This window comes from Trachurus trachurus, assembly GCF_905171665.1.
Source record: "Trachurus trachurus genome assembly, chromosome: 23".
Lineage (NCBI taxonomy): Eukaryota > Metazoa > Chordata > Actinopteri > Carangiformes > Carangidae > Trachurus > Trachurus trachurus.
The window spans coordinates 1619571-1646475 of NC_139912.1; the positions used below are offsets into that span (position 1 = coordinate 1619571).

Genomic DNA, 26905 nt, shown 5'->3' on the forward strand with positions numbered 1-26905 from the left:
ATGATAACGTGTGTGGGTTTGGAAGACAGAGGCTGGTTGTGTTTCATCAGGATGGTGATGTCATAGAGATCTTTGTTTGGTTGGTAGCAACACAAACACAGAGAGGGATTGCTGCTTAGTTTCTGACACTGAGTTGAGTCTTTAGAGTCAGACCTTAAAGGGAAAGTTCACCCAAAATTGAAATTGCACTCATTATCTCCTCCCCCTCATGTGGACTAAGGGCTGGGAGAAGTTTCAGAGTCCTCCGTGGCTTCTCTGAGTTACAGGGGGTCTCGGCGTAGCAGTGCATGTCCATATGACGGTTGCAAATGGATACCAACTGTCTTCGTAACAAAAAGACACACCAAAAAACATCCAAATACCTCCATGCTGCTCGTATGTAATGTCCGTCTTGTATTGAAGCCCCGAAATGCGAAATTGTCCCGAACAAAATTAAATAAGTCTATATTTCAAGGTCTGTCCTCTTCCCAGTTCGTCCAAATTTGACGAACCGGGAAGAGGAACTTCGAGAAGCTTCCGCTACAAAACAAGCTTGAAATATAGACTTATTTAATTTTTTTTGGAACAATTTCGCATTTCGGGGCTTCAATACAAGACGAACATTACATACGAGCAGCATGGAGGTATTTGGATGTTTTTTGGTGTGTCTTTTTGTTACGAAGACAGTTGGTATCCATTTGCAACCGTTATATTGACATGCACTGCTACTGCTGTCTTTAGACCTGAGGCAACCAGACCTGGTCCAGACCTCCAGAGTAGCTCCGTTCCCTGCAACACCAGGGTTTAATCTGTTTGACCATGACATCGAACTAACAGGAACCCAGCAGGCAGATCTCTGCAGGTTTGTCAGAGTCTGAGAGTCTGAAAACTCACAGAAACTCTTTTCTTGTTCAGACCAGAAAGAAGCTTTTAGAAAGAGAAAGAAGAAAAAAAAAAAAAAAAACCCTGAGAACATTTGGCCTAATTTCCAGACTGGCTCCGAATCAAAGGAAAAGTTGAACCTCCTCCAAAGCTCAAATAAAGGAGCATGAATAATCACCAAGAATCCTGCCCAAAACAAAACTTCACCCACATGTAAAACTGATCCCAGACCCTCGCAGGAAACCGACCCAACGTTGAGTCCCATTCATGTTGTGTCAGAGACCATTAACGCCGTCGTAGGTTCTGCTCGGGGTTTCTGGACCGGGGTCGGTTCCCTGAGTGGAGCTCAGTCCGGATGACATTTATCTGGAGGGAGGAGGAATGAGCCAATTACGGTGTCGAATCCTTTTATTGTTATGGCTGAATCTGAGCTGCTGTGGTGGACGGAGATCCCGCGCAGCCCAGATGTGCACAGACAGACACACACAGCAGCTCTAATCCGCTCAGAGCTCAGAGCCCAGAGTCCTAGGCCCTGTCCCAATTCTCCCCCTAGCCCTAAATATTTGCCCTAACTAGGGATGTCACGATTACTTGTTTTCACAATTAATCGTGGTATTAAACGCCACAATTATTTAATCGTAAAGATTCCTAAATACCGTTATTTTCACAAAAATTTGATGGTGGAACCTTATTGGCAGATGCGCAAAAATAAAGGTAAATGCACAGATACTGGTCCATTTAACTAACGTAACATTGAATTGGTAGGAATTTAAATGTTAGCGTGTCATTTTTTAATTATATCAAAACAAAAAACCATTAAAATAAACGCAAACATATGGTATAGTAGCCTATATAATATATGGGTTTATAGTGTATAATATATATCATATATTAATAGATACTTGAAATATTTTGTGTAATAATGAGTAATGTAGTTATATTTTGACTATATTTGATTTTACACATTCATAGTGTTGTGAAATTAATTAAGGCATAATAATCGTGATAATCGTAATACCGTGATTATTTCTCTGACAATAATCGTACCAAGAAAATTTATAATCGTGACATCCCTAGCCCTAACCCTATATTTTGCGCGTTCACATGTAGGGGTAGGGTGTCCCATTACTCTAGGGGAAGCAAGGGGAAGTGCGATTTTGCCCTCAAAAATCAGCCCTCAAAATGTAGTGAGGTCCGATGCGGGCTTAAAATGAAGTGGAAGATGAAATTACCCGTTGTCACGCTCGATCGCCGTTTAGACAAATCTGAAATGCCTGAAGAAACATTACTATTTCTCTGTGTGTGTGTGTGTGTGTGTGTGTGTGTGTGTGTGTGTGTGTGTGTGTGTGTGTGTGTGTGTGTGTGTGTTTTGTGTCGCTATGTGTGGTATTTGTTGGGGGAATCACGGTGTCGCATCAGTGGCTGCAGCTGACAGGGACAGCTAACGGTAGCTAAGCTAACAGCAGCAGCTAAGCTAACAGTGGTAGCATCAAGACGTCAGCTGTTAAAACCCTCCCGTTGTGGGACACGACATGAAACTACTCCAGTTAGCTCAGTCATGTTGGAACTCAGATATCCGCTGGAGAAAATATTTTTTCATGGAGCGTTTATTGAGTCACTGAGTTATTAAAGTTAAACAGGTAGCTAACCGTTAGCCCGGCTAATCTATGATAACCATGACTAATTACAAAAATTGTTTAGACTGAGATAAACAAACACAGCCAACGCAACAGGCAACACAACAGCTGGAACCGCCGGCATTTTTCCTGAATGAAATAGTAGCACGCTCCACCGGTATAATTGACCTCTGGCTAAGCCCCGCCCCCTCCACTCACTCGGACAAACAGTCAACATTCGGTGACAGTTGCTATGGCAACAGCTGTCACAGTAGAGACATTTCACAGGAGGCAATTGATGATTTTTGGAGACAGAAAGATTAAATATCATCTAGAAGTCACCAAAACTTAACTTAACTTTACTGCTATGGCTGTCGGTTGCCGCGAAACGCCGATAGCGACGGGCTAACTTCTGTTAGCCTGTCTATGGAGTTTTGCATTATACGTTAGCATTAAGCTAGCGGACTTTATGCTTAGTTGTGATGCTGGCTAACATCTAAACATCTCTGACAATATGTTGCCTCAAATACATTGTTGACTTAACTTAGAACAGATGTAGACATCCTTGTTAAGTTTATCCAGGTTTAGTTGGTGTTGTGGTCGACTGCATAACTTTATCCAGAGCAGACACTTCTCTCGGTTGAGATGTGGCTTGGGAAAAGGTAAAAAAAATCCACCCCGTGGCCTAGTGTGGGAGTTGCATGTACCCCATGAACACCGTTTGACCATTTTAAACTTAAAATGTCAAGAAAAAACATATAAAAACGAATGAAAACTGACCAACTGCAATGCATTTCAATGGACGTGGAAGCAGAGAATGTCCGAGTGTATGGGCTAGCTATGCACACTGTGATTGGCTCATCGTGTTTGGGGGCGTGGCTTAGCCATAGGTCAATGGTAAACATGTGACGTATGTTATCACGTTCGCTACGTTCACTACACTAGTGGTGTCCCATTTCTATAGGGAAAGATTTTCAGCCACTTTACCTCAACGAGGGGAATTTACGGTTGAGGGCAGTCAAAACCAAGTGGAAGTTTTAAGGGGGAGAAATGGGACAGGGCCTCTAGTCTGGAGCTGCAGAGAGGAATGAGTCAAAAGTCCTGAATGTTCCCCCGGGGTGTGTGTGCTGTGCTGTGCTGTGCTGTGCTGTGCAGCAGGGAAACCCATCAGCCGTCAGCGTGGGAAACATCCACACAGTTTACATCAGCAGCTGATCCGGGATCAGCGGGACGACCTCAGCAGAGCTGCTCAGACCCATCGCAGGTCTTTAGGCTCTGAAGGCTGCACACACAGGGATCAGTCCTCTGTGGTTTTATATTTGTCTAACACACAACAGTCATTATCACTGTTGACGACACACAGACACAGATCTGCACCGCCTCAGAAAACAATGAGCGACTCAGTTTATTTATAGAGCGGATTAAAAAACTGTAAATATGGTTCATCTGCAGTGATTAACCAGCAAATAAAGACAATGAAGATAGTGTTCAGGGAATCATAGAGGAGAAATACAGAAACATACCAAACTAACTAACCGACCATCCTACCTACCTACCAAACTAACGAACTATCTAACCTATTGCCTTCTTACCTATCCATCTACGTACTACCTATACAAACTTCCTACATAGCCTACCTATCCAACTTAACCAACTAATAAACTACTAGCCTATCGTCTCACCTATACCTACCTTGCTACCTACTAACTTCTTACTACCTACCTACTAGGGATGTCAATGTGTACACATGTAAAATTTTAGTAAACGTTTAATAAAAAATCCCTAAACGATACACGCAATTTTGTATATTAAGATAATAATTGAGATAATAATGGAACATTACGAAACGGAGCCGTTTTCAAGGTAAATACAGAGACTGCTTGATGAAAAACTGTCCCTGAAGGCAACACGCATCAGCGGTTTTGCATAAATTTCCCTCTACAACAACTCTGTGTGGTAACGTTGTGTTATTATCTCATAGCGTGGTGAATGTGCAGCTCACAACTTGTCCACCAGAGCGTTGTGGAGTTGTTGGATTGTGTATTTGATGAGTTTGATGAGGGAAACCAAGAAATCCCATAATGAGCCTCCGTAGCGTAGCTCTGAGCAGCTCACGGCTCTGCTCCGCCGTTCTAAAAACAGCTTGCACCGACAATTAAAGGTAACGAACCTACTGCTATGACTATAGGGATTATGGCAATGGAACAGATTTGCCAACATGTTGAACTATCCCTTTAAACTGATATTTTGGCCAGTGGGAAAGGAGTGTTACTAAACTAGCTACTAGGCTACTTTCTTACCTATCTATCTATCTATCCATCCATCCATCCATCCATCCATCCATCCATCCATCCATCCATCCATTTATACATACCTACATACATCCATCCTTCCTCCAGCAGGAGGCAGTACCGTTGTTTCCGCCATCACAACACCACCACCAAAACAAGATGGCGGCGGTAGAGCTCCGTCCTTCCTGCGTCGTGTCGCTGTTTCCTCCGTAGAGGAAGAAGCAGCAGCGTGTTGGTGTTGGTGAACAGCAGCAGCAGCAGCAGCAACATGTCGCCTCCCGGGGGGAAGATCAACAGACCCAAAACTGTGAGTTAAAACTAAAAACCTTCTTCATGTTAACAACACGGAGACAGAGGAGACAGAGGAGCGGGAAAACAGGACGTTTTAACCGCGCGTTTTATTTATTGTGTTGATTCACCGCAGCTGAACAACACGTGGAGAGACGGTTAGCATCAGCAGCTAACACGGCTAATGTAAACAGTGTGTGTGTGTGATGTCATCTGGATTAACGTAACGTTTTTAACATAGATTAATGTATTTTTCTGTATATTTAGATACAGAGCAGCTCAGTTCACATCCTGTAGTATCACATCAAAACGTAGAAGTACTGAGCAGTGGAAATACTAATAGTAAAAGTAGCCTACTACTACAGGATACTAATCCAGTCACTAAAGTTACTGTACAGATGTGTTGTCACATTTATAAATCTTACCGTGAATTAAAAACGATGACGACCATGAAGTTTTCATCAGTTGTTAAGTCGTTTACAGGTAGAGAAAGTAGTTGACACATGTTTATAGTTGATGTGAACACAGCGACACCAACAGGTCAGAGCGAGAACTACATGGTTTAAACAGCTTTCATAAGAGAAACCATTAAAGATAACACTTTATATTAAAAAAGTTAATGCTTTCTGTGCATTCAATGTAGGTATCAATATGTGTTTATGTAAAAAATAATATAATTTTACTGAAATTAAACAGCTTCAGAGTAATTTACTTATTTGTTTGAATGCACCGTCATTTTGCAGCACAGCTATTACTATCCTTGTTGTGGTTGTTTTTGATATTCTTGTCGTTGTAATTTATTTTAAGTCCTTTTCAAAATCATTTTAAATGCACATGAATCTGCACAAAGCAGCATTTCGTTTCACTACCTGCTAGGCATGCAGTTGAAATGACAATAAATCAGAGTCTGAGTCGTACTAGTGCTGGTTAAATAACTGACTTGTAACTTGTTCCAGGGAGAATATAACTATAATAATATATTATAATATAACTATAATATTAAATGATTAAACATCACTGAGTTCACCTGTGACTGACATGTCGTCTTGTTGTGGTCTTGTTGCAGGAGTTGGGGAGGAACCTTTTCAAGCGGCGGCGAGTCCTGAGCCGAGAGAAGAGGAAGAGGCATCAGATCGTTGGAGCTGTGGTGGACGAGGGTCTCATCACTGTGCACCACCTGAAGAAGAGGAAGTCAGTGAACAACACACACACACACACACACACACACTGAGACAGAACCACTGATCATTAAACTTGATCAACTATTGATTAAAGATGTCGGTCTTTGTTGTTTTGTCCTCAGGTCGAGCGCCAGAGCGAACATCACTCTGTCTGGGAAGAAGAGACGGAAGCTGCTGAAGCAGCTGCATCACATGCAGCAGGAGAAGAGCGGGATGGACGGTAAAGGACCAACAGGATTATATTATGGGATGGAACCAGAGGGGCGTAAATGGCTTTTGACAAACTTTATAGGAGAGACAAAACAAAATTTTGACCACACTTCAATCAACTGTATTCATTAACCTTAAACCACAACATTGCAACCACAGACATGCTTATATGAATGAGCATTTAAGTAATAAACATATGGCATATTAACACAATAAACATTGTCTAAAAAAATATGGCAAAAAAATGTCAGATACGCCTTATTGGCACCAAGCACTTCCAAGTCTTCTATGGACATATTGGGCGTATCTGCTGAACAATGCACAAAATGACTGGTCAAATGGGGAATTGATTGAATAATTAACACTTGAATAAGTAATTAATTGTAATAGTTAGAAATAGAGTTTTTTGTGTATTATCATTTAGAATATGAATTCCTCACAACTTTATCTCTATAACATTATAGAATGCTTAAATATATGGCTCTCAATTAAATATTTACAATTAATGCAAAGTTTGTTTTTGCTCTCCTGTAAAATTTGGAAAATGTCACTTACGTCCCTTGTGCTCCAAACCCTCGATGTAAAGTATTTAATTGGATTACTCATGTAAAGTAATGTATTCCAAATACTTTGGATTACTTTTATCTCACTGCAAAATCAAGCTGAGCGATTTAACTGGGACACTGATGGTGACATCATCGGTCAGAGTGGGAAAGAGCCCAAGAAAATTCCAGATTTTTTCTCTTTCCACACTCCTCCTGGACACAATTTACACTCTACACACATTATTTTTTCAAAAATGTGTAGACAAACTTGTTCTGTCTCTCAACATGTGCTCAAAATATCAGAGAGACTTACAGAATTTGAATTATCAGCCTCTAAGTGCGGCCACATCTGTCTCTGCTCCTCATTGACTCCAATACAAAGATTTTCTGACGGAAGCAGAACGGACCGCTGTTTTAAAATCGCAAGTGTCTCCAAAATATTTACTGTAGAAACACCAAATCGTACCAAATTTTTCAGGAAGTCCTTACAGCGATGATGGTCTGTGTTTTGTTCTGATAGGAGCTACCGTTTTGTCACAATAAGCCTAAATGCGAGACCAGTGCAGAGGCAGAAAATCGCTCTTTTTCTCCACGTTTCTGTCTGTCTCAGCCTGCAGGGGCCCCTATCGCCGTGGTAACCACCTCAAGTTGCCGTGGTAACCTCTGATCCTCAGGCCAGAGCTCGTTAAGGTTCATAAACAATCCACCTGGCGCTCGTTAACATGTTTATAAACACACACACACACACACACACACAGAGAGGTCAGTTGATGATGTTTAAATCCGTTCATGTTTTTTTTTCCTCCTCAGTTGAAGCTGCAGCTGCTGCACCACCACCGAAGAAGAAGCAGGAGTCCTCAACGTCAACGTCAGCGCCGTCCAAGAAGAGCAAGAAGAAGAAGAAGGCAGCGGCGGCAGCAGGAGGACGAGGAGCTCAGGGAGACGTGGAGATGGCAGATACGGAGTGAAGAGAGGACACAAAGACACGTCTTTAACCCGATGGACAGTTTGGACGCAGCTGATCGATATGATTGATTGATTGATTGATTGATTGATTGATTGATTGATTGATTGATTGATTGATTGATTGATTGATTGGTTTCTGAAGGCAGAGCTGTGATTCTAATAGTTTGTGTCCAGGTGAGAAACATCATCATTCAACACTTTACTTGAATAGGTATTCATAAGATTGACATAACAGCTGTCATAAACATCAATGAATACTTATGACAGCTGTGGTTAAGTGTCATTCCGTAAGTTATGTCACTTTTAATGCAAAGTTGACATTGTTTGAGATGTTTTTGTTCTGACAACTTGACATAATTTGTAAAGTTTGTCCATTAGGTCTGCTATGACAGTTTAAATTGTCTTTATGTCAAGTTGTCAGAACAAAACCATCTCAAACAATGTCAACTTTGCATCAAAAGTGACATAACTTACCGAATGACACTTAACCACAGCTGTCAGAAGGATTCATTGATGGTTATGACAGTGTTATGTCAATCTTATGAATACCTATTCAAGCAAAGTGTTACCGAAACATCTGTCTGCAGCTGTTGGACTCGGTCGAGGTGATGTCCTATAAGAGTTACAGGCAGGTACGGGTACGGAAGCCCCGTGCTGCCAAAACAAACACATTCAGATCATCTTATTAACTCAGAATTAATATAAGATCAATAAAATTCTGTCTTTTTATCTAAAAATCCAAATTATTTTGAAGCGTTTTCTCCAACATCAACATGAAAAGTCGGTTATTGTTCCTAAAACTGAACCAGTTGTGTTTGTCTGGAGGTGAACAGCCTTAAAACAGCAGATTTAAAGGGATAGTTCAACATTTTGGGCAAATTGGCCCCATTGCCATAATCCCTATAGTCATAGCAGTAGGTTTGTTACCTTTAATTGTCGGTGCAAGCTATTTTTAGAACGGCGGAGCAGAGCCGTGAGCTGCTCAGAGCTATGCTACGGAGGCTCATTATGGGATTTCTTGTTTTTTTCCCTCATCAAATACACAATCCAACAACGTTACGAGACGGAGTTGTAAAAATAGCTTGCACCGACAATTAAAGGTAACTAACCTACTGCTATGACTATAGAGATTATGGCAATGGGCCAGTTTGACAAAATGTTGAACTATCCCTTTAAGCTGGAGCAGCTTCACTCTGTGTTAAATGAACATTTTTGAGCTTCAGTTTCACACTGAAATATAAAAGCTGTGCAGTGTCAGGCTGATCAATGAATCTGATTGAGTGAACATCAGTGTTGACGTTCATCTCAGTCTCTGTGGTTGTTACTTTTTTTTTTTTCTCTCTGTATATTTGTCTGGTTTTTTTTCTTCCTTCATATAAAACATGCTTTAAAAAACAACCCTTGACCTGATATTTGATTATTTTGATTGATTTCTTCTCTTCATAATGATGAGTGTCTAGTCTACATGTGTTGGTGTCATGTGGAGGTTAATAATAAAGTGAAGTATTTATCTCTGGTTTAATAATAATAATAATAAAGCTGTGTGGTGTTTTTCCTGCAGACTGAATAGAAGTGGAGCAGGAAAGATTTCCTCTCAAACGTGTTGTTCATGTTCAGGATCTTCAATTATTGATGAAGCTGCATGAGAATTCATCATCAGCACGGGTTTTTTATTTTACTTTATTTATTTATTTAAAGCGTTTTCAGAGGAAACTGCAGGATTTAATTTTTTCTACCTGAGCTTTTTGTGTGTGTGCATGTGGATTTACAGTAGAGCTCATTAGTGGAGAGAGATAATTAGAGACGGGGTGTTCTGGAGTCTGGTTTTGGGGATGCATGCTCCATCTCCCCCCCTCCTCCTCCTCCACCTCCTCCTCCTCCTCCACCAGAGGACAAAGACTAAAATGGGTCAGACTCTGGAGAGAAGCGCATCTTCCGCACCAACCAGCCACCATCATGTAATGTAGTTCACCACCACCACCATCATCATCATCATCCTTAGCACCACCAGCACTGGAGGAGCCTCGGTAAAAACTAAAACCTAACCCGGGATTTCGGCTTCGACTTCCCGCTGATGTGACCGTGGGAGACGGAGGAGGAGGAGGAGGAGGAGGAGGAGGGAGATCTAGCCCGGACAAACACCGCTTCATCCGGGAGGATTTCTGCTTCTGCACCTCAGCGCCGGTGGTTGTTGCTGCTGTTTTTATTTTATTTTATTTATTTATGCATTTATTTTTTATTATAATTGCTGATCGTGATTTGATGGATGATGACCTCTGGGGATGAAGCTGCTCTGACTGGGACTGGTCTGGTGGTTTGACTGGAGCTCCGGGCTCAGACACCGACTCCTCCGCTGCTGCCTGGCCGACGGATGGTGATGGAAGCCCGGCAGAGATAAGCTGCTTCCCCCGCTGAAGAGAGAAACAGAGAGATAGAAAGGTAACGTTACATTATCTGACCCACATTAGCTCGGCTCGGCTCGGCTCGGCTCGGCTCTGTGTCAGTAATGACCCGGTAACATTAACATCAGCTCCATTAAAACAAACCAGCGCAGCAGCAGCGACGTGTTCGGACGGCAGGTGGTTTCACCGGCGAACCGACGAGCGAACCGTTACACAAAGGCGGCGGTTCGCTGCGTGTTGACCGGGCTGGAGCTGCTCGACACGGACGGAGCTTCGCGGCCTTCAGCCTTCAGCCTCCAGCCTTCAGCCCGGCGGGTTCGAGCTTCGCCTTCGCCCACAGAAGTGCTCCCAAGTTCTTCTTATTAGCCGCGAACAGCTAACATGCTAACGGTGAAGGAGCTGCGGCGCTGTTCGTCTCCTGAACCGAACCGAACCCGTTCTCCACCGGTTCTGTCCGGTTCTGCTCTATTCTCTCTGTTCTCATTCGTTACTAAACGACTCAGCGCGAACTTCTTCGCCCAGTTTTTGGATTCTTCGTCTTCTCCTCGGGTTCGCGCAGCCTTTAGCGAATCTTTTCGCCTCCTTAGCTACGTCCACGGTATCTTCAGTTCGCCTACACGTTCGCTTGGGTTTCTGAAGGTCAGGAGGCGAAGCCGAAGCTTTTATACTAATACAAGCAACTAGACCTTAGACATAAAGCATTACAGATATGAAGCTGACATGTGTTAGAGAGACTAAAGGATCATTTGAGGTTTATTTTCATCTTTTATTTCAACATTCAGTCAGAGTTTGTCACTGAAACAGAAATCAACTTTTCCAGACTCTCCATCTTTCACCACCTCTCTCAGTCTTCCTCTGTGACTCTCAGCCGGTCTGGGAGAGGTGGTCGAGACCAACAGAAAAACAAAAGACTGAACTTTATAAGTTCAACTGTGTTTGAATTAAATTAGTGTTTAATTCTGTGTGTTTGTGTCAGAAGCCGTTGAACTCTGACCTCTGTGTGTTATGTAACGTTAATAATTATTCTAATCTGAGTTTATTGGGGCCGTTGTTCAGACTGAACTCCACATGCACCTGGTTCTCACAGATAGTGGGTCAGATAAGGAGGTCTAACACCTGTCACACCTGTCCTCCTCCCCTCTACAGGAGCTGGTTAAAGTCCTATTCCGTAGACTCTGGACCCAAAGAGCTGCTGAGGATCTGATGGAGGACGGTTCACACTGTCGGCCCGGTGAGTGAGTCTCTGCTCCCGACATCGCAACTTTATTATATCTATTCATTATACTGTCATTATTGTTATATATCATATTATCATCATATTATTATCAGTCAGTCAAATTAACTGTTACTTTGTGGTATGTCATTGCGTTATGTTAGGTCTCTATTCTTCTTTTCTCTTGTGTCACTGTTGTTTGATTTGATTTGATTTATTTATTTAGCACAATTTTAAAACAGTGCAAGGGGGGAACGAAGCCTAGGAGGCTTGTACGAAGTTCCACTCCCATCATCGAAGAATTACATGATAAGATAAACAATGAGAAATACAGCAAATAAAATTAAAAATGAACAGTAAAATGTACAGTACAACATAGAAAGACTATGAAACACAAACAACAAAAGGCCAATGCCTAATAAGAATGTATTCTTAGCAATTCTTGCCTGGTTAAATAACGGTTTACTACTACTACTACATTATGGGATGTGAGTGGAGCAGCTTCAGACCTTCAGACCTTCAGGTTTGACACGAAGCTAAAAACAGACGTTGCCTCCTCGTTCACCTTCAGAGAGTCTAAAAACAGACGCTGTCGCTGCTCCTAAAGGAGAAGTCTCCATTTTTAGATTTCCTTTTTCTACTCCACTGATCAGTTTCTATTTCTGCTGCTTCTGTTCTATTGTCGTCGGCTCAGATGATCTGAGGAGGAACCAGAGGAGCCGTCACAGTCTCATGTTCTCTAACTATTTAAAAACTTCTTTTTACTTCTTGATGCTGAGTCTCTGTTCCTGACAGTCTGTCCACATCTGTCCACATCCGTCCAAGCAACTAGACCTTAGACATAAATCATTACAGATATGAAGCTGACTAAAGGATAATTTGAGGTTTATTTTCATCTTTTAGGCTATTTCAACATATTCAGTCAGAATTTGTCACTGAACAAAAATATTAAAGGTGATAGTTCACTCAAAATTGAAATTGCACTCATTATCTCCTCCCCCTCATGTGGACTAAGGGCTGGGAGAAGTTTCAGAGTCCTCCGTGGCTTCTCTGAGTTACAGGGGGTCTCGGCGTAGCAGTGCATGTCCATATGACGGTTGCAAATGGATACCAACTGTCTTCGTAACAAAAAGACACACCAGAAAACATCCAGATACCTCCATGCTGCTCGTATGTAATGTCCGTCTTGTATTGAAGCCCCGAAATGCGAAACTGTCCTGAAAAAAATTAAATAAGTCTATATTTCAAGTTTGTTTTGTAGCGGAAGCTCCTCTTCCTGGTCCGTCCAATTTGGACGAACTGGGAAGAGGAGCTTCCGCTACAATACAAGAGGGACATTACATACGAGCAGCATGGAGGTATTTGGATGTTTTTTGGTGTGTCTTTTTGTTACGAAGACAGTTGGTATCCATTTGAAACCGTCATATGGACATGCACTGCTACGCCGAGACCCCTGTAACTCAGAGAAGCCACGGAGGACTCTGAAACTTCTCCCAGCCCTTAGTCCACATGAGGGGGAGGAGGAGATAATAATGAGTGAAATTTCAATTTTGGGTGAACTATCCCTTTAACTTTTCCAAACTGCTTCTGGAAAAGTTCACATCTGTCCTCCACATCTCCTCATCTCCTGTCCCTGTCCTTGTCTCTGCTGCAGCTGGTTCCTGTGGATCTCCGTCCTCCTCTCGTCCACGCTGAGAGTTTCTCATCAGAGTCTTGACCCGTCGCTGCAGCAGCCATGATGATGTTTCCTCCTCGGCTGCGGCTGCTTGTCTCCCTCTCCATCGTCATGGCGATGATGCTGATGACGATGTCACACCTTCCCGTGTCCGCCGCCGCGGACCCAGAGACCTGTTTCTCCAGACAGCACCAGAGCGCCAAGGTGAACGTCCGCGTGGCCCTGACCCGGCCGGGGACGCTGATGGAGGCTCGGCCGGTCCGGTCCGAGAGAGACTGCGTCCTGGCCTGCTGCTCCGGGGAGGTCAAACCAGGTGAGGGGCTGCTGGATTCTGATTGGCTGAGGGGTTGGAGAAGAAAAATAACATATAGAACGTACAGTATATATCATCCTATTTGGGCCTTTAAATTTTCTTCTCCATTTAAGTAAAATAAACTCAAAAACTCAAAACACGACGCTGGAAAAGACGGATCTTCAAGTAGAGTTGTCTTTAATTCACTTCAGAACAAAGCAAAAGAAAAACAACCCGAGTCGCTTAGATAGGCAAAAGATAAGAAAAATAGAGTTCAGAACTTCGTGCACAGAGGTGCACTGCAAAAAGAGCGACAGAGCGACTGATTTCATATCATCAATGTGTGGTTTATATACTGTTGTAGGCAGATGATGGCAGTCAGCAATGATAATGCTATGGTAAAATTAAACATATAATGTAGTTATATATATATATTATTATTGTTGACTTGATCTTTAAGGGTGGCATAACTTTCTTTTCATTAGTCTTGTTATTTTCAACCTTCTACGTCATTTTTCTTTAAAAAAAATACCACAACAGGGTCTGAGAGGAGATGAGTGGATCAGTGGATCGACTCTTCACCCTCTGCTCTAAAACCGAACCGTTCTCAACCCAGATCAGATCAGAGATCAGATAACAAGCTTTTAATTTCAATGATCAGTCAATCAATCAAGATGTATTTGTATAGCCCAAAGCGCTTTACAACAAAATAACAACCAACAGGTCTGGTTTAGACCTGATGATGTAACAAACAGTCAGAGTCTGAACTCGCCTGCTGCAGGTGACCTCACCTGTAGAGACACCAGATGATGTCATCAGGTGAGGTCACCAGGTGAGGTCAGGGTGGGGGTGGGGCCTCTGCTACATGTACAAGGCTCCATAGTTCAGGGGTTTAGAGCACTGGTCTTGTAAACCAGGGGTCGCGAGTTCAAATCTCGCTGGGGCCTGGCAGAGTTATTATAGTTCACTGAAACTACAAGTAGCTGTGAAAGAATAATAGGAAACAGAAATAAGAATTTAAAAAATCCCTAAAATTACAAATCCAATGCAACTAAAAGGGAAAAATCCTACAAATGTGGAAGATCTTCTACAGAGACTTTCTCCTAAAACCTGAAAAACTAAATAAAAACTAGTTGAACTCACTAAAACTAAACTGAAATCAAAAAGCAAACTGAAAAACTAAATAAATGAAAGTTTTACTTTGTCTTATTTCTAGTCAAAATGTCATTTCTAGTCAAAACAAATCTCATTATAGGGACTCCTCACATAAAAAGCAGCTTGTTTTTAGACACTTTTTACTTCTTTCAAGCAGATTTTCACTTGAAATAAGTAGAAAAATCTGATAGTGGAGCAAGTTTTTCTTTCTTATCACAAGCACAAAAAAAACCTGCTTTCACTGGCAGATTTTTCTACTTATTTCAAGTGAAAATTTGTTTGAAACAAGTGAAAATGATCTAAAAACAAGTACATTTTTAGGTGATGAGTCTTATTTTAAGTGGAGATTAGTTTTGACTAGAAATGAGACAAATATTCTTGGAAAGATTTAGAGTTTTTGCAATGAGTAGTTCCTGTTGTGGAGGCCCCGCCCCCACCTGGTGTCTCTATAGATGATGTCATCAGGTGAAGTCACCAGGTGAGGTCAGGGTGGGGGTGGGGCCTCCTCTACATGTACAAGGCTCCATAGCTCAGGGGTTAGAGCACTGGTCTTGTAAACCAGGGGTCGCGAGTTCAAATCTCGCTGGGGCCTGGTGGGGTTATTATAGTTCACTGAAACTAGAAGTAGATGTGAAAAAATAATAGTAAACTGAAATGAGAATTAAAAAAATCCCTAAAATTACAAATCCAATGCAACTAAAAGGGAAAAATCCTCCAAATGTGGAAGCTCATCTACAGAGATTTCTCCTAAAACCTGAAAAACTAAATAAAAACTAGTTGAACTCACTAAAACTAAACTGAAATCAAAAAGCAAACTGAAAAACTGAATAAATGAAAGTTTTAAAGCTATAATAATAACTGTGGTTCAGACACATGTTGTCGTCATGTTGTTTCTGTACTTCATGAATGTCTGAGCAGTTTTGCAAAAACTCAAAATCTTACCAAGAATATTTGTCTTATTTCTAGTCAAAACTAATCTCATTATAGGGACTCCTCACATAAAAAGCAGCTTGTTTTTAGACACTTTTTACTTCTTTCAAGCAGATTTTCACTTGAAATAATCTGGAGCAAGTTTTTCTTTCTTATTACAAACACAAAAAAACCTGCTTTCACTGGCAGATTTTTCTACTTATTTCAAGTAAAAATTTGTTTGAAACAAGTGAAAATGATCTAAAAACAAGTTAATGTTTAGTTATGCCTCTTATTTTAAGTGAAAGAGTTTAGTTTTCACTAGAAATGAGACATTTTGACAAGAAATTAGACAGATTTTCTTGGAAATATTTAGAGTGTTTGCAATGAGTAGTTCCTGTTGTGGAGGCCCCGCCCCCACCTGGTGTCTCTATAGATGATGTCACCAGGTGAGGTCACCAGGTGAGGTCAGGGTGGGGGTGGGGCCTCTGCTACATGTACAAGGCTCCATAGCTCAGGGGTTAGAGCACTGGTCTTGTAAACCAGGGGTCGCGAGTTCAAATCTCGCTGGGGCCTGGCCTGTTTTCAGATGCTGCTGCACCCGGCGGCGTTCAACTAGAGTTATTATATTTCACTGAGACTACAAGTAGCTGTGAAAAAATAATAGGAAACTGAGATAAGAATTTTAAGAAATCCAATGCAACTAAAAGGGAAAAATCCTACAAATGTGGAAGCTCATCTTCAGAGGCTTTCTCCTAAAACCTGAAAAACTAAATAAAAACTAAGCCGGTGCATATTCTCATTTGTCCAGGTCATAGTATTTCAAAGGAGGTTAAATCGAAAGCAACTGGACTTAGTTGTTTGTCTAGGAAAGACAAGACAAACAACTAAGTCCAGTTGCTTTCGATTTAACCTCCTTTGAAATAAATAAAAACTAGTTGAACTCACTAAAACTAAACTGAAATCAAAAAGCAAACTGAAAAACTAAATAACTGAAAAACTTGTTTCTAGTCAAAACAAATCTCATTATGGACTCCTCACATAAAGAGTAGCTTGTTTCTAGACACTTTTTACTTCTTTCAAGCAGATTTTCACTTGAAATAAGTAGAAAAATCTGATAGTGGAGCAAGTTTTTATTTCTTATCACAAGCACAAAAAACTTGCTTTCAGTCAGTACGTTTACATGACACTTGAAAAAACCGAATTGTTGCCTTAATCCGACTATAACTGGACAACTGAAGTGCATGTAAACACCTTAGTCCGACTGAAATCGGAGTTGAGAACTCTGATTAAGACACCCAGATAATGCGATTGGAATTCGATTTTCTCCGTCATGTATACACCTTAATCGGAGTATAACTGGACAATGCATGTGCGCATGCTCCACAACAGTAGAGACGGCACCAAGTGGAGCAGAGAAGCCGCCCAAACCCCGCAAAGTAAAGAAAAAAAAAACCAACGTCAGCGCAGATTCAATGCATTTCACACAGCGCCACCTGAGCGCGACCAGCAAGAGTGTTTTATTAAAAAAGAAAGAGAGAGAGAGAGAGAGAGAGAAAGGAAGCCCGTATCCTATTCTCAGCGCGCATCCAGCTCAGACTGGTGCGTCTGGTCAGGAACTGCAGTTGAGAATTTATTATTAAGCTACTAAGTTGTTTATATCCAGTTTTTTACGAGGTGACAGAGAAGTCAACAGGACAGGGGGCGTATTAACCCGCTGAAGCAACAGGTGACGGCGCATGAGGGGGCGGACCCCCTCAGTTATTCGGTTTTCTCAGTTGCATGTATATTGAGACAAGGACAGAAGTCAGATTAGACACCAAAATCGAATTTTGAGCCTAGCTCGATTAAGCTCTGCATGTAAACGTACTGACTGGCAGATTTTTCAACTTATTTCAAGTGAAAATGATCTAAAAACAAGTTAATTTTTTGTTATGCCTCTTATTTTAAGTGGAAATAGTTTAGTTTTGACTAGAAATGAGACATTTTGACAAGAAATAAGACAAATATTCTTGGAAAGATTTTGAGTTTTTGCAGTAGAGTAGTTCCTGTTGTGGAGGCCCCGCCCCCATGGTGACCGCACCTGGTGACCTCACCAGGTGATGTCATCAGGTGAGGTCACCAGGTGAGGTCAGGGTGGGGGTGGGGCCTCTGCTACATGTACAAGGCTCCATAGCTCAGGGGTTAGAGCACTGGTCTTGTAAACCAGGGGTCGCGAGTTCAAATCTCGCTGGGGCCTGGCAGAGTTATTATAGTTCACTGAAACTACAAGTAGCTGTGAAAGAATAATAGGAAACTGAGATAAGAATGAAAAAAAATCCCTAAAACTAGAAATCCAATGCAACTAAAAGGGAAAAATCCTACAAATGTGGAAGCTCATCTACAGAGACTTTCTCGTAAAACCTGAAAAACTAAATAAAAACTAGTTGAACTCACTAAAACTAAACTGAAATCAGAAAGCAAACTGAAAAACTAAATAAATGAAAGTTTTAAAACGATAATAATCTCGGTTCAGGCACATGTTGTCGTCATGTTGTTTCTGTACTTAGGTCTGACTCACAATGTCATGAATGTCTGAGCGGTTTTGCAAAAACTCAAAATCTTACCAAGATTATTTGTCTTATTTCTAGTCAAAATGTCATTTCTAGTCAAAACAAATCTCATTATAGGGACTAATCCCATAAAAAGTAGCTTGTTTTTAGACACTTTTTACTTCTTTCAAGCAGATTTTCACTTGGAATAATCTGGAGCAAGTTTTTCTTTCTTATAACAAGCACACACAAAAAACTTGCTTTCACTGGCAGATTTTTCTACTTATTTCAAGTGAAAATTAGTTTGAAACAAATGAAAATGATCTAAAAACAAGTTAATTTTTAGGTGATGAGTCTTATTTTAAGTGGAAAGAGATTAGTTTTGACTAGAAATAAGACAAATATTCTTGGGAAGATTTAGAGTTTTTGCAGCGTGTAGTTCCTGTTGTGGAGGCCCCGCCCCCACCTGGTGACCTCACCAGATGATGTCATCAGGTGAGGTCACCAGGTGAGGTCAGGGTGGGGGTGGGGCCTCTGCTACATGTACAAGGCTCCATAGCTCAGGGGTTAGAGCACTGGTCTTGTAAACCAGGGGTCGCGAGTTCAAATCTCGCTGGGGCCTGAACAGCTGTTTTAAACCGTCAATACAGGAAGTTCAATAACCAATCAATGAAGCCCCGATTCCACTATACGGAACGGTATGGGTCGGTACGCTTATTTCCACTACTTAAAACTCTCCAGATGGAACCGTACTGGTCCCATCTGGAGAGTTTTAAGTTTTAAGAGCGTATGGCGTCATCACGCAGCACGACGGATATCTGAATATCAGAAAGAGTCTGCGTCACTTTATTAATTTTTAAAGGGATAGTTCACCCAAATTTCAAATTTCACTCATGATCTCCTCCCCCTCATGTGGACTAAGGGCTGGGAGAAGTTTCAGAGTCCTCCGTGGCTTCTCTGAGTTACAGCGGGGCTCCGTGCAGCACTGCATGTCCATATTCGTCTTCGTCCAAAAAGACACACCAAAAAACATCCAAATACCTCCATGCTGCTCGTCTGTAATGTCCCTCTTGTATTGAAGCCCCGACATGAGAAACTGTTACGAAAAAAATTAAATAAGTCTATATTTTAAGCTTGTTTGTAGCGGAAGCTCCCAGTGTCTCAGTTCACTGCTTTGCCTGTGTCTGTGCAAATCTCGCGTGATTTGCATTGACACCCAGTTCACGGCTCTGCAAATCGCGCGAGATTCCAGCAGAGCAACACTGGGAGCTTCCACTACAAACAAGCTTAAATATATAGACTTATACAACATATACTACCCCCCAGGTAGAAATGATCCATAAAAACACAAACACATCAGAACCTGACACAGGTTCTGTTATCACACGTTGTTGTTTCTCTTTTCGACTCAAACTGACAGAATGAATTCATCATCATCATCACTCTTTATTCTTTACTCTTAGTTTTTACTGTTCAGATTGAGTCACATCTGGAGCAGCTGTGACTCCTTCATGCAGCTCTAATCATATTAACAATTCAATAAGCCAATATTCTAAATGATGAATGAATAATAATGAAGCTTTAAACTGACTGACTGACACAATGAAATTCACTAAATGTAAAATGTAGATTCTCAGTCGTCACTCAGAAAATGAAAGAGCAGCTTCAGACCATTTTAAAAAGTCTGATGAAGTTTCACTTGTTTCAACCGACCTGCTGGTTAATTAACAGACAGTAAATGAACACAGAGCTGTCTCATTGTCTCATTGTCATCCTTCACACGTATAAAACATGTCAGATACCTATTGATGATGGATTATTGATTGATTGATTGATTGATTGATTGATTGATTGATTGATTGATTGATTGATTGATTGATTGATTGATTGATTGATTGATTGATTATCCCCTTGTTTGTGTCTCTGAAGGAGCCAAGTGCAACATGGCCATGTTCTCCCACAGCGGAGAGGACAACTGTCTTCTGTTCCACTGTCCCGCCGAGCAGGACTGTCCCCTGATGAAGGCTGGGGACGGAGTCAACACCTACGACATCTACAAAGGTCTGGCAGAGTTAACTAGTTAACTAGTCTCCTAGTTAGTTAACTAGTCTCCTAGTTAGTTAACTAGTCTCCTAGTCTCCTAGTTAGTTAGTTAGTTAGACAGACTGTCCCCTGATGAAGGCTGGGGACGGAGTCAACACCTACGACATCTACAAAGGTCTGGCAGAGTTAACTAGTCTCCTAGTTAGTTAACTAGTCTCCTAGTTAGTTAGTTAGTTAGTTAGTTAGTTAGTTAGTTAGTTAGTTAGTTAGACAGACTGTCCTCTGATGAAGGCTGAGGACGGAGTCAATCATTAGTTATCATGTAGGATTAGTTAGTTAGTCCGTTATCTTGTCAGTTAGTAAGTTAGTCTGTTATCTTGTCAGTTAGTCTGTTATCTTGTCAGCTAGTCTGTTATCTTGTCAGCCAGTTAGTTGGTAAGTTAGTCTGTTATCTTGTCAGTTAGTCTGTTATCTTGTCAGCCAGTTAGTTGGTAAGTTAGTCTGTTATCTTGTCAGTCAGTTAGTTGGTAAGTTAGTCTGTTATCTTGTCAGTTAGTCTGTTATCTTGTCAGCCAGTTAGTTGGTAAGTTAGTCTGTTATCTTGTCAGTCAGTTAGTTGGTAAGTTAGTCTGTTAACTTGTCAGTTAGTCTGTTATCTTGTCGGTTAGTTAGTTGGTAAGTTAGTCTGTTATCTTGTCAGTTAGTTAGTTGGTAAGTTAGTCTGTTATCTTGTCAGTCAGTTAGTTGGTAAGTTAGTCTGTTAACTTGTCAGTTAGTCTGTTATCTTGTCAGTCAGTTAGTTGGTAAGTTAGTCTGTTAACTTGTCAGTTAGTCTGTTATCTTGTCAGTCAGTTAGTTGGTAAGTTAGTCTGTTATCTTGTCAGTCAGTTAGTTGGTAAGTTAGTCTGTTAACTTGTCAGTTAGTCTGTTATCTTGTCGGTTAGTTAGTTGGTAAGTTAGTCTGTTAACTTGTCAGTTAGTCTGTTATCTTGTCAGCCAGTTAGTTGGTAAGTTAGTCTGTTATGTAGGTTGTTTAGTCTGTTATCATGTAGGTTAGTTAGTTAGTTAGTTAGTTATCTTGTCAGCCAGTTAGTTAGTTACTTAGTCTGTTATCTTGTCAGCCAGTTAGTTAGTTAGTTAGTCTGTTATCTTGTCAGCTAGTTAGTTGGTAAGTTAGTCTGTTATCTTGTCAGCCAGTTAGTTGGTAAGTTAGTCTGTTATCTTGTCAGCTAGTTAGTTAGTTAGTTAGTTAGTCTGTTATCTTGTCAGCCAGTTAGTTGGTAAGTTAGTCTGTTATCTTGTCGGTTAGTTAGTTGGTAAGTTAGTCTGTTATCTTGTCAGCCAGTTAGTTGGTAAGTTAGTCTGTTATCTTGTCAGCCAGTTAGTTGGTAAGTTAGTCTGTTATGTAGGTTGTTTAGTCTGTTATCATGTAGGTTAGTTAGTTAGTTAGTTAGTTAGTTAGTTATCTTGTCAGCCAGTTAGTTAGTTACTTAGTCTGTTATCTTGTCAGCCAGTTAGTTAGTTAGTTAGTCTGTTATCTTGTCAGCTAGTTAGTTGGTAAGTTAGTCTGTTATCTTGTCAGTTAGTCTGTTATCTTGTCAGCCAGTTAGTTGGTAAGTTAGTCTGTTATCTTGTCAGTTAGTTAGTCTGTTATGTAGGTTGTTTAGTCTGTTATCATGTAGGTTGGTTGGTTGGTTAGTTAGTTAGTTAGTTAGTTAGTTAGTTAGTTAGTTAGTTAGTTAGTTAGTTAGTTAGTTAGTTAGTTAGTTAGTTAGTTAGTTAGTTAGTCCGCTATCTTGTCCGTTAGTTAGTCTGTTGTGTGGGTTAGTTAGTCTGCTAACTTGTCTAGTTAGTTGGTTAGTTTATCTTTCCCGTTAGTTACTTAGTTACTTAGTCTGTTGTCAGTTGGTTGGTTAGTTAGTTAGTTAGCTAGTCTGTTATGTAGGTTAGTTAGTCTGTTATCTTTTCAGTTAGTCTGTTATCTTTTCAGCTAGTTAGTTGGTAAGTTAGTCTGTTATCTTTTCAGTTAGTTAGTCTGTTATCTTGTCAGCTAGTTAGTTGGTAAGTTAGTCTGTTATCTTGTCAGTTAGTCTGTTATCTTTTCAGTTAGTCTGTTATCTTTTCAGTTAGTTAGTTTGTTAGTTAGTCTGTTATCTTGTCAGCCAGTTAGTTAGTTAGTTAGTCTGTTATCTTGTCAGTTAGTTAGTCTGTTATGTAGGTTGTTTAGTCTGTTATCATGTAGGTTGGTTGGTTGGTTAGTTAGTTAGTTAGTTAGTTAGTTAGTTAGTTAGTTAGTCAGTCAGTTAGTTAGTTAGTTAGTTGGTTAGTTAGTTAGTTAGTTAGTTAGTTAGTTAGTTAGTTAGTTAGTTAGTTAGTTAGTTAGTTAGTTAGTTAGTTAGTTAGTTAGTTAGTTAGTCTGTTATCTTGTCAGTTAGTTAGTCTGTTGTGTGGGTTAGTTAGTCTGCTAACTTGTCTAGTTAGTTGGTTAGTTTATCTTTCCCGTTAGTTACTTGGTTACTTAGTCTGTTATCGAGTTAGTTAGTTAGTTAGTTAGTTAGCTAGTCTGTTATCTTGTCAGTTAGTTAGTTAGTTAGCTAGTCTGTTATCTTGTCAGTTAGTTTGTTGTCAGTTGGTTAGTTAGTTAGTTATGAAGCCTCTTGGATGAGAGGTGAAACGTCTTCCTAGACAAATAACTAAGTCCAGTTGCTTTCGATTTAACCTCCTTTGAAATACTATGACCTGGGCAAATGAGAATATCCACCGAGTTAGTTAGTTAGTTAATTAATTAGTCAGTTAGTTAGCTAGTTAGTTAGTTAGTTGGTTAGTTAGTTAGTTAGCTAGCTAGCTAGCTAGCTAGTTAGTTAGCTAGCTAGTCTGTTATCTTGTCAGTTAGTCTGTTGTCAGTTGGTTAGTTAGTTAGTTAGCTAGTCTGTTATCTTGTCAGTTAGTTAGTCTGTTGTCAATTGGTTAGTTAGCTACTCTGTGATCTCGTCAGTTAGTTGGTTAGTCAGTCTGTTGTCAGTTGGTTTAGTTAGTCGGTTATCTTGTCAGTTAGTTAGTCTGTTATCTTGTCAGTTAGTTAGTCTGTTATGTAGGTTAGTTAGTTAGTCTGTTGTCAGTTGGTTAGTTAGTTAGTCTGTTATCTTGTCACTTAGTTAGTTAGTCTGTTATGTAGGTTAGTTAGTTAGTCTGTTCTCTTGTCAGATATTTAGTCTGTTCTCGTCATTTTCTTGTCTTCTGTCTTGGACAGGGTTGATTCATCCAACCACAGTGAGACCTGTCACCGTGACGACCACAGAAAAACCCACCACCACTAAACCAGCACCAACCACAACCACAACCACACCCACAACCACACCTACACCCACCACCACTACCACAACCACTACCACCACACAACCCCCCACCACCACAACCACTACACCAGCACCGACCACAACCACAACCACAACCACACCTACAACCACCACCACAACACCAACACCAACCACGACCACAACAACAACACCCACCACAGCGCCTCCCCCCATCATCATCATCGCCACCATGCCTGCAATAACTCCATCACCCCCCACCACCACCACCACCACCACAGCTGCTACAACAACAACAACTCCAACTCCAACAACAACTACAACAACAGCTGCTCCAACCGTCATCACCAAGAAACCAAACCATCCCAGTAAGAAGCAGAACAGACCCCCCAAGAAGGGAAAACCACATCCTGCCAGCGCCATCGCCACAACAACCACCACAACGACCACAACGACCACCAACGCCAATGTCGCCAATGTCGCCAACAACGGCAACGGCACCAACGCCGCCAATGTCGCCAACATCGCCAATGGCGCCAGTTCTACCAATTCCACCAATGCCGCCAACGTCGCCAGTTCTACCAACGCCGCCAATGTCGCCAACGTCCGGCTCGCCACCACATTACTTCCTGTTGCACCGGCAGTTAAAGAGGCTGAACACAGAACTACTGGGAAACCACAGCCGAGCACTCGACCAACCACCACAACCACAACCACCACTACAACTGCTCCAACTACCACCACAACCACCACCACTATTGCCCCAACCACCACTACAATCACCACAACTACCACGACTACAACTGCCCCAACCACCACTACACCTGTTCCCACCACTGCTGCCCCTCCCCCTCCTCCTCCCCCCCCTCCCTCCACCACCACCACCAGGTCGTCTTCGGTCGTCATCGTCCCTAAAGGCGCCGGCGACCAGTCGGACCAGTCGGACCAGTCTGACGGCGCTCTGCAGGACTCGACGGCGGCGGCGGTGGGTGAGGAGGAGCGGGGTGAGGAGGAGCGGGGGGGTGGTAAGGCTGCGGCTGCGTTGGCGGCGCGCGGCGCGGTGAAGAGCGGCGTGGTGGCGTTCATGGTGCTGGGCCTCGCCGTGCTGACGCTGGCGCTGGCCGTGGGCGGGCGCAAGGCCATGGAGTCGTTCGACCGGCGCCACTACACCCGACTGGAGCTCAACGACCTGCACTACGAGGTCTGAGGACACCGTCGTTACCGTCGCCAACGCTACTACCGCCTTCTGGAAACGGAAGCTCGGAGGGACAAAAAACAATCAAGACTGATCCACAGAGTCACTTTTTGTTCTCCGAGAGGTGGTTGCCATGACTACGTACGGAGAACACTGCGTTCCGATTGGTTAGTTAGTCGGACGGGGAAACCGCGCGGCGTCTTCACTTCACCGCCGCACCGCGAGGTCACTGTGACGTCGACAGAAGAACCCGTTCCTCTGGGAAAACGCTTTGTTTTCGCAGATTCTGAACTTTTTTTTTTTTCCCTTAACGGACGAAAACGAAGACAAAGACGTCGTTGATCTGATGGGATGCAGTAGATTTACCTGCTTTTATATTATTATTATTATTATTATTATTATTAAACACCTGACCAATTAAAACACATCAAGTAACATTAGATATTTACAGTCACGTATCACCTGCACTTATTTTTATTAATAATTATTATAATAATAATAATAAAACTGTCACATGTTGAAACAAATGCAACACTTATTATTAATTATTGATAATTAATCTGAGTGTTTAGCTCCTCCCAGGTTTGTACGGAGGCTCAAAGGTCCTGAAAGATTACACCTGTTTTTTTTATTTTGATGTCTTCTGCTTCACTGAATATTTTCTTTCCTAAAACTCAGTTTCTCTGAATCAAGAATCATTTTTATTCTGAGAGTTTGACCCAGATTCTCAGAGGATTTGATTTTATTTTACTTCCTTCCTGCCTGTGAAATGTTTTGATCTTTCAGGACTTCTTCTTAGTTTCACAGTCTCACCTTCTCACCTGCCTGAGTTTTAAGCCCCGCCTCTCTCTCTCTCTTCTTCCTCATCACCTGGTGAGACAAACAAACAAACTCCAGCTGGGCGACGGAAAAAAATAAAAAATAAAAAAACGGAAAAAATAAACCAACAGCAATATTTTTAATTCCCAAACTCAGGAAGCTGTGGAGTGGAGCGGGTGCGGAGCGGAACGGGACTCGGGTCTCGGTCGGACCAACACCTGCATGAACGGACCGGTGGCTGCTTCACGCTCACTGTGTTGATTTTTTCTATTTTCTCTTGTTTCACTGATGATGATGATGATGACGATGATGATGACGATGATGCAATCCTCTGAAAGTCGATGCACTAACACTAAGTCTCCTGCGGTTTTTGATAAATGTGATAAATCTGCTTCTTTTTCAATATTAGATTGTTTTTTCATAGGTAAGAGTACAAACACTGGCTGCGCACTATTTTCCTATAATAACTACATTTGTATTGGATGTCAGTGTATCTGGGGGTTTGGGGGGGTTTTGGGTGGTGGGGTTTGGTGCAGCAGCAGCAGTCGGCCACCAGGGGGCAACAGCAGCCAGGTGGTGAAGGGAACTTCCTGCTGCTGCTGCTGCTGCTGCTTCACTTCTCTGCTCTTTTGTTTCTTCTGGATTCGTTCTGGCTGGTGAATCGTCTGGTCTCGTTCTGTGAAGTGAAGCTTTTGCATAAGTTTGATGTTTTTGTTCTTGTAAGGATTAAAAAAAAAAGTGATTTTTGAACGTTTGGTGTCGTTTTGTGATGAAAACAAGTTGGTATGAACGAAGCAGGAAAGAAAAGATCAAACTCAGAGAATCGATATCAGCTCCATAAGTGAGTTTATCACACTACATGATATATATACACTGCAAAAACTCAACATCTTTCCAAGAATATTTGTCTTATTTCTTGTCAAAATGTCTCATTTCTAGTCAAAATTAATCTCTTTTCACTTAAAATAAGACTCATCACCTTAAAATTAACTTGTTTTTAATCATTTTCACTTGTTTCAAACAAATTTTCACTTGAAATAAGTAGAAAAATCTGCCAGTGAAAGCAAGTTTTTTGTGCTTGTAATAAGAAAGAAAAACTTATCAGATTTTTCTACTTATTTAAGTTTAAGTTTATTTATTTAAAATAGGGACAATACATATTAATGGACATATATACATGTAAATATGCAAGATTATAGCCAACGGCTAATTTCCATCTTTAGTCCCTTCGGTCAAGTAAAAATCTGCTTGAAAGAAGTAAAAAGTGTCTAAAAAACAAGCTACCTTTTATGTGATAAGTCTTATTTTAAGTAGAATGAGATTTGTTTTGACTAGAAATATTCTTGGTAAGATTTAGAGTTTTTGCAGTGTATGTAGGCTATATTTAGACTTTATTGGT

The 26905-nt window shown here is 41.3% G+C and overlaps 1 protein-coding gene across 1 annotated transcript; it reads left to right on the plus strand.

The window, feature by feature from the left end:
• The first annotated feature begins 4917 nt into the window (after positions 1-4917).
• On the plus strand, positions 4918-8138 carry c4h11orf98 (chromosome 4 C11orf98 homolog). Its single transcript, XM_084000052.1, has 4 exons — positions 4918-5075; positions 6123-6247; positions 6360-6457; positions 7803-8138. Exons 1-4 carry the CDS (start codon positions 5037-5039, stop codon positions 7958-7960), a joined length of 420 nt encoding a protein of 139 aa, XP_083856178.1. The 5' UTR covers positions 4918-5036; the 3' UTR covers positions 7961-8138.
• Positions 8139-26905: the final 18767 nt, after the last annotated feature.

Excerpts from the sequence above, each read along its gene's own strand:
- c4h11orf98 (XM_084000052.1), top strand. The coding sequence starts at position 5,037 with ATGTCGCCTCCCGGGGGGAAGATCAACAGACCCAAAACT. Across the intron at positions 5,076-6,122 it reads AGATCAACAGACCCAAAACT|GAGTTGGGGAGGAACCTTTT; the intron begins GTGAGTTAAAAC and ends GTCTTGTTGCAG. Across the intron at positions 6,248-6,359 it reads CACCACCTGAAGAAGAGGAA|GTCGAGCGCCAGAGCGAACA; the intron begins GTCAGTGAACAA and ends TTTTGTCCTCAG.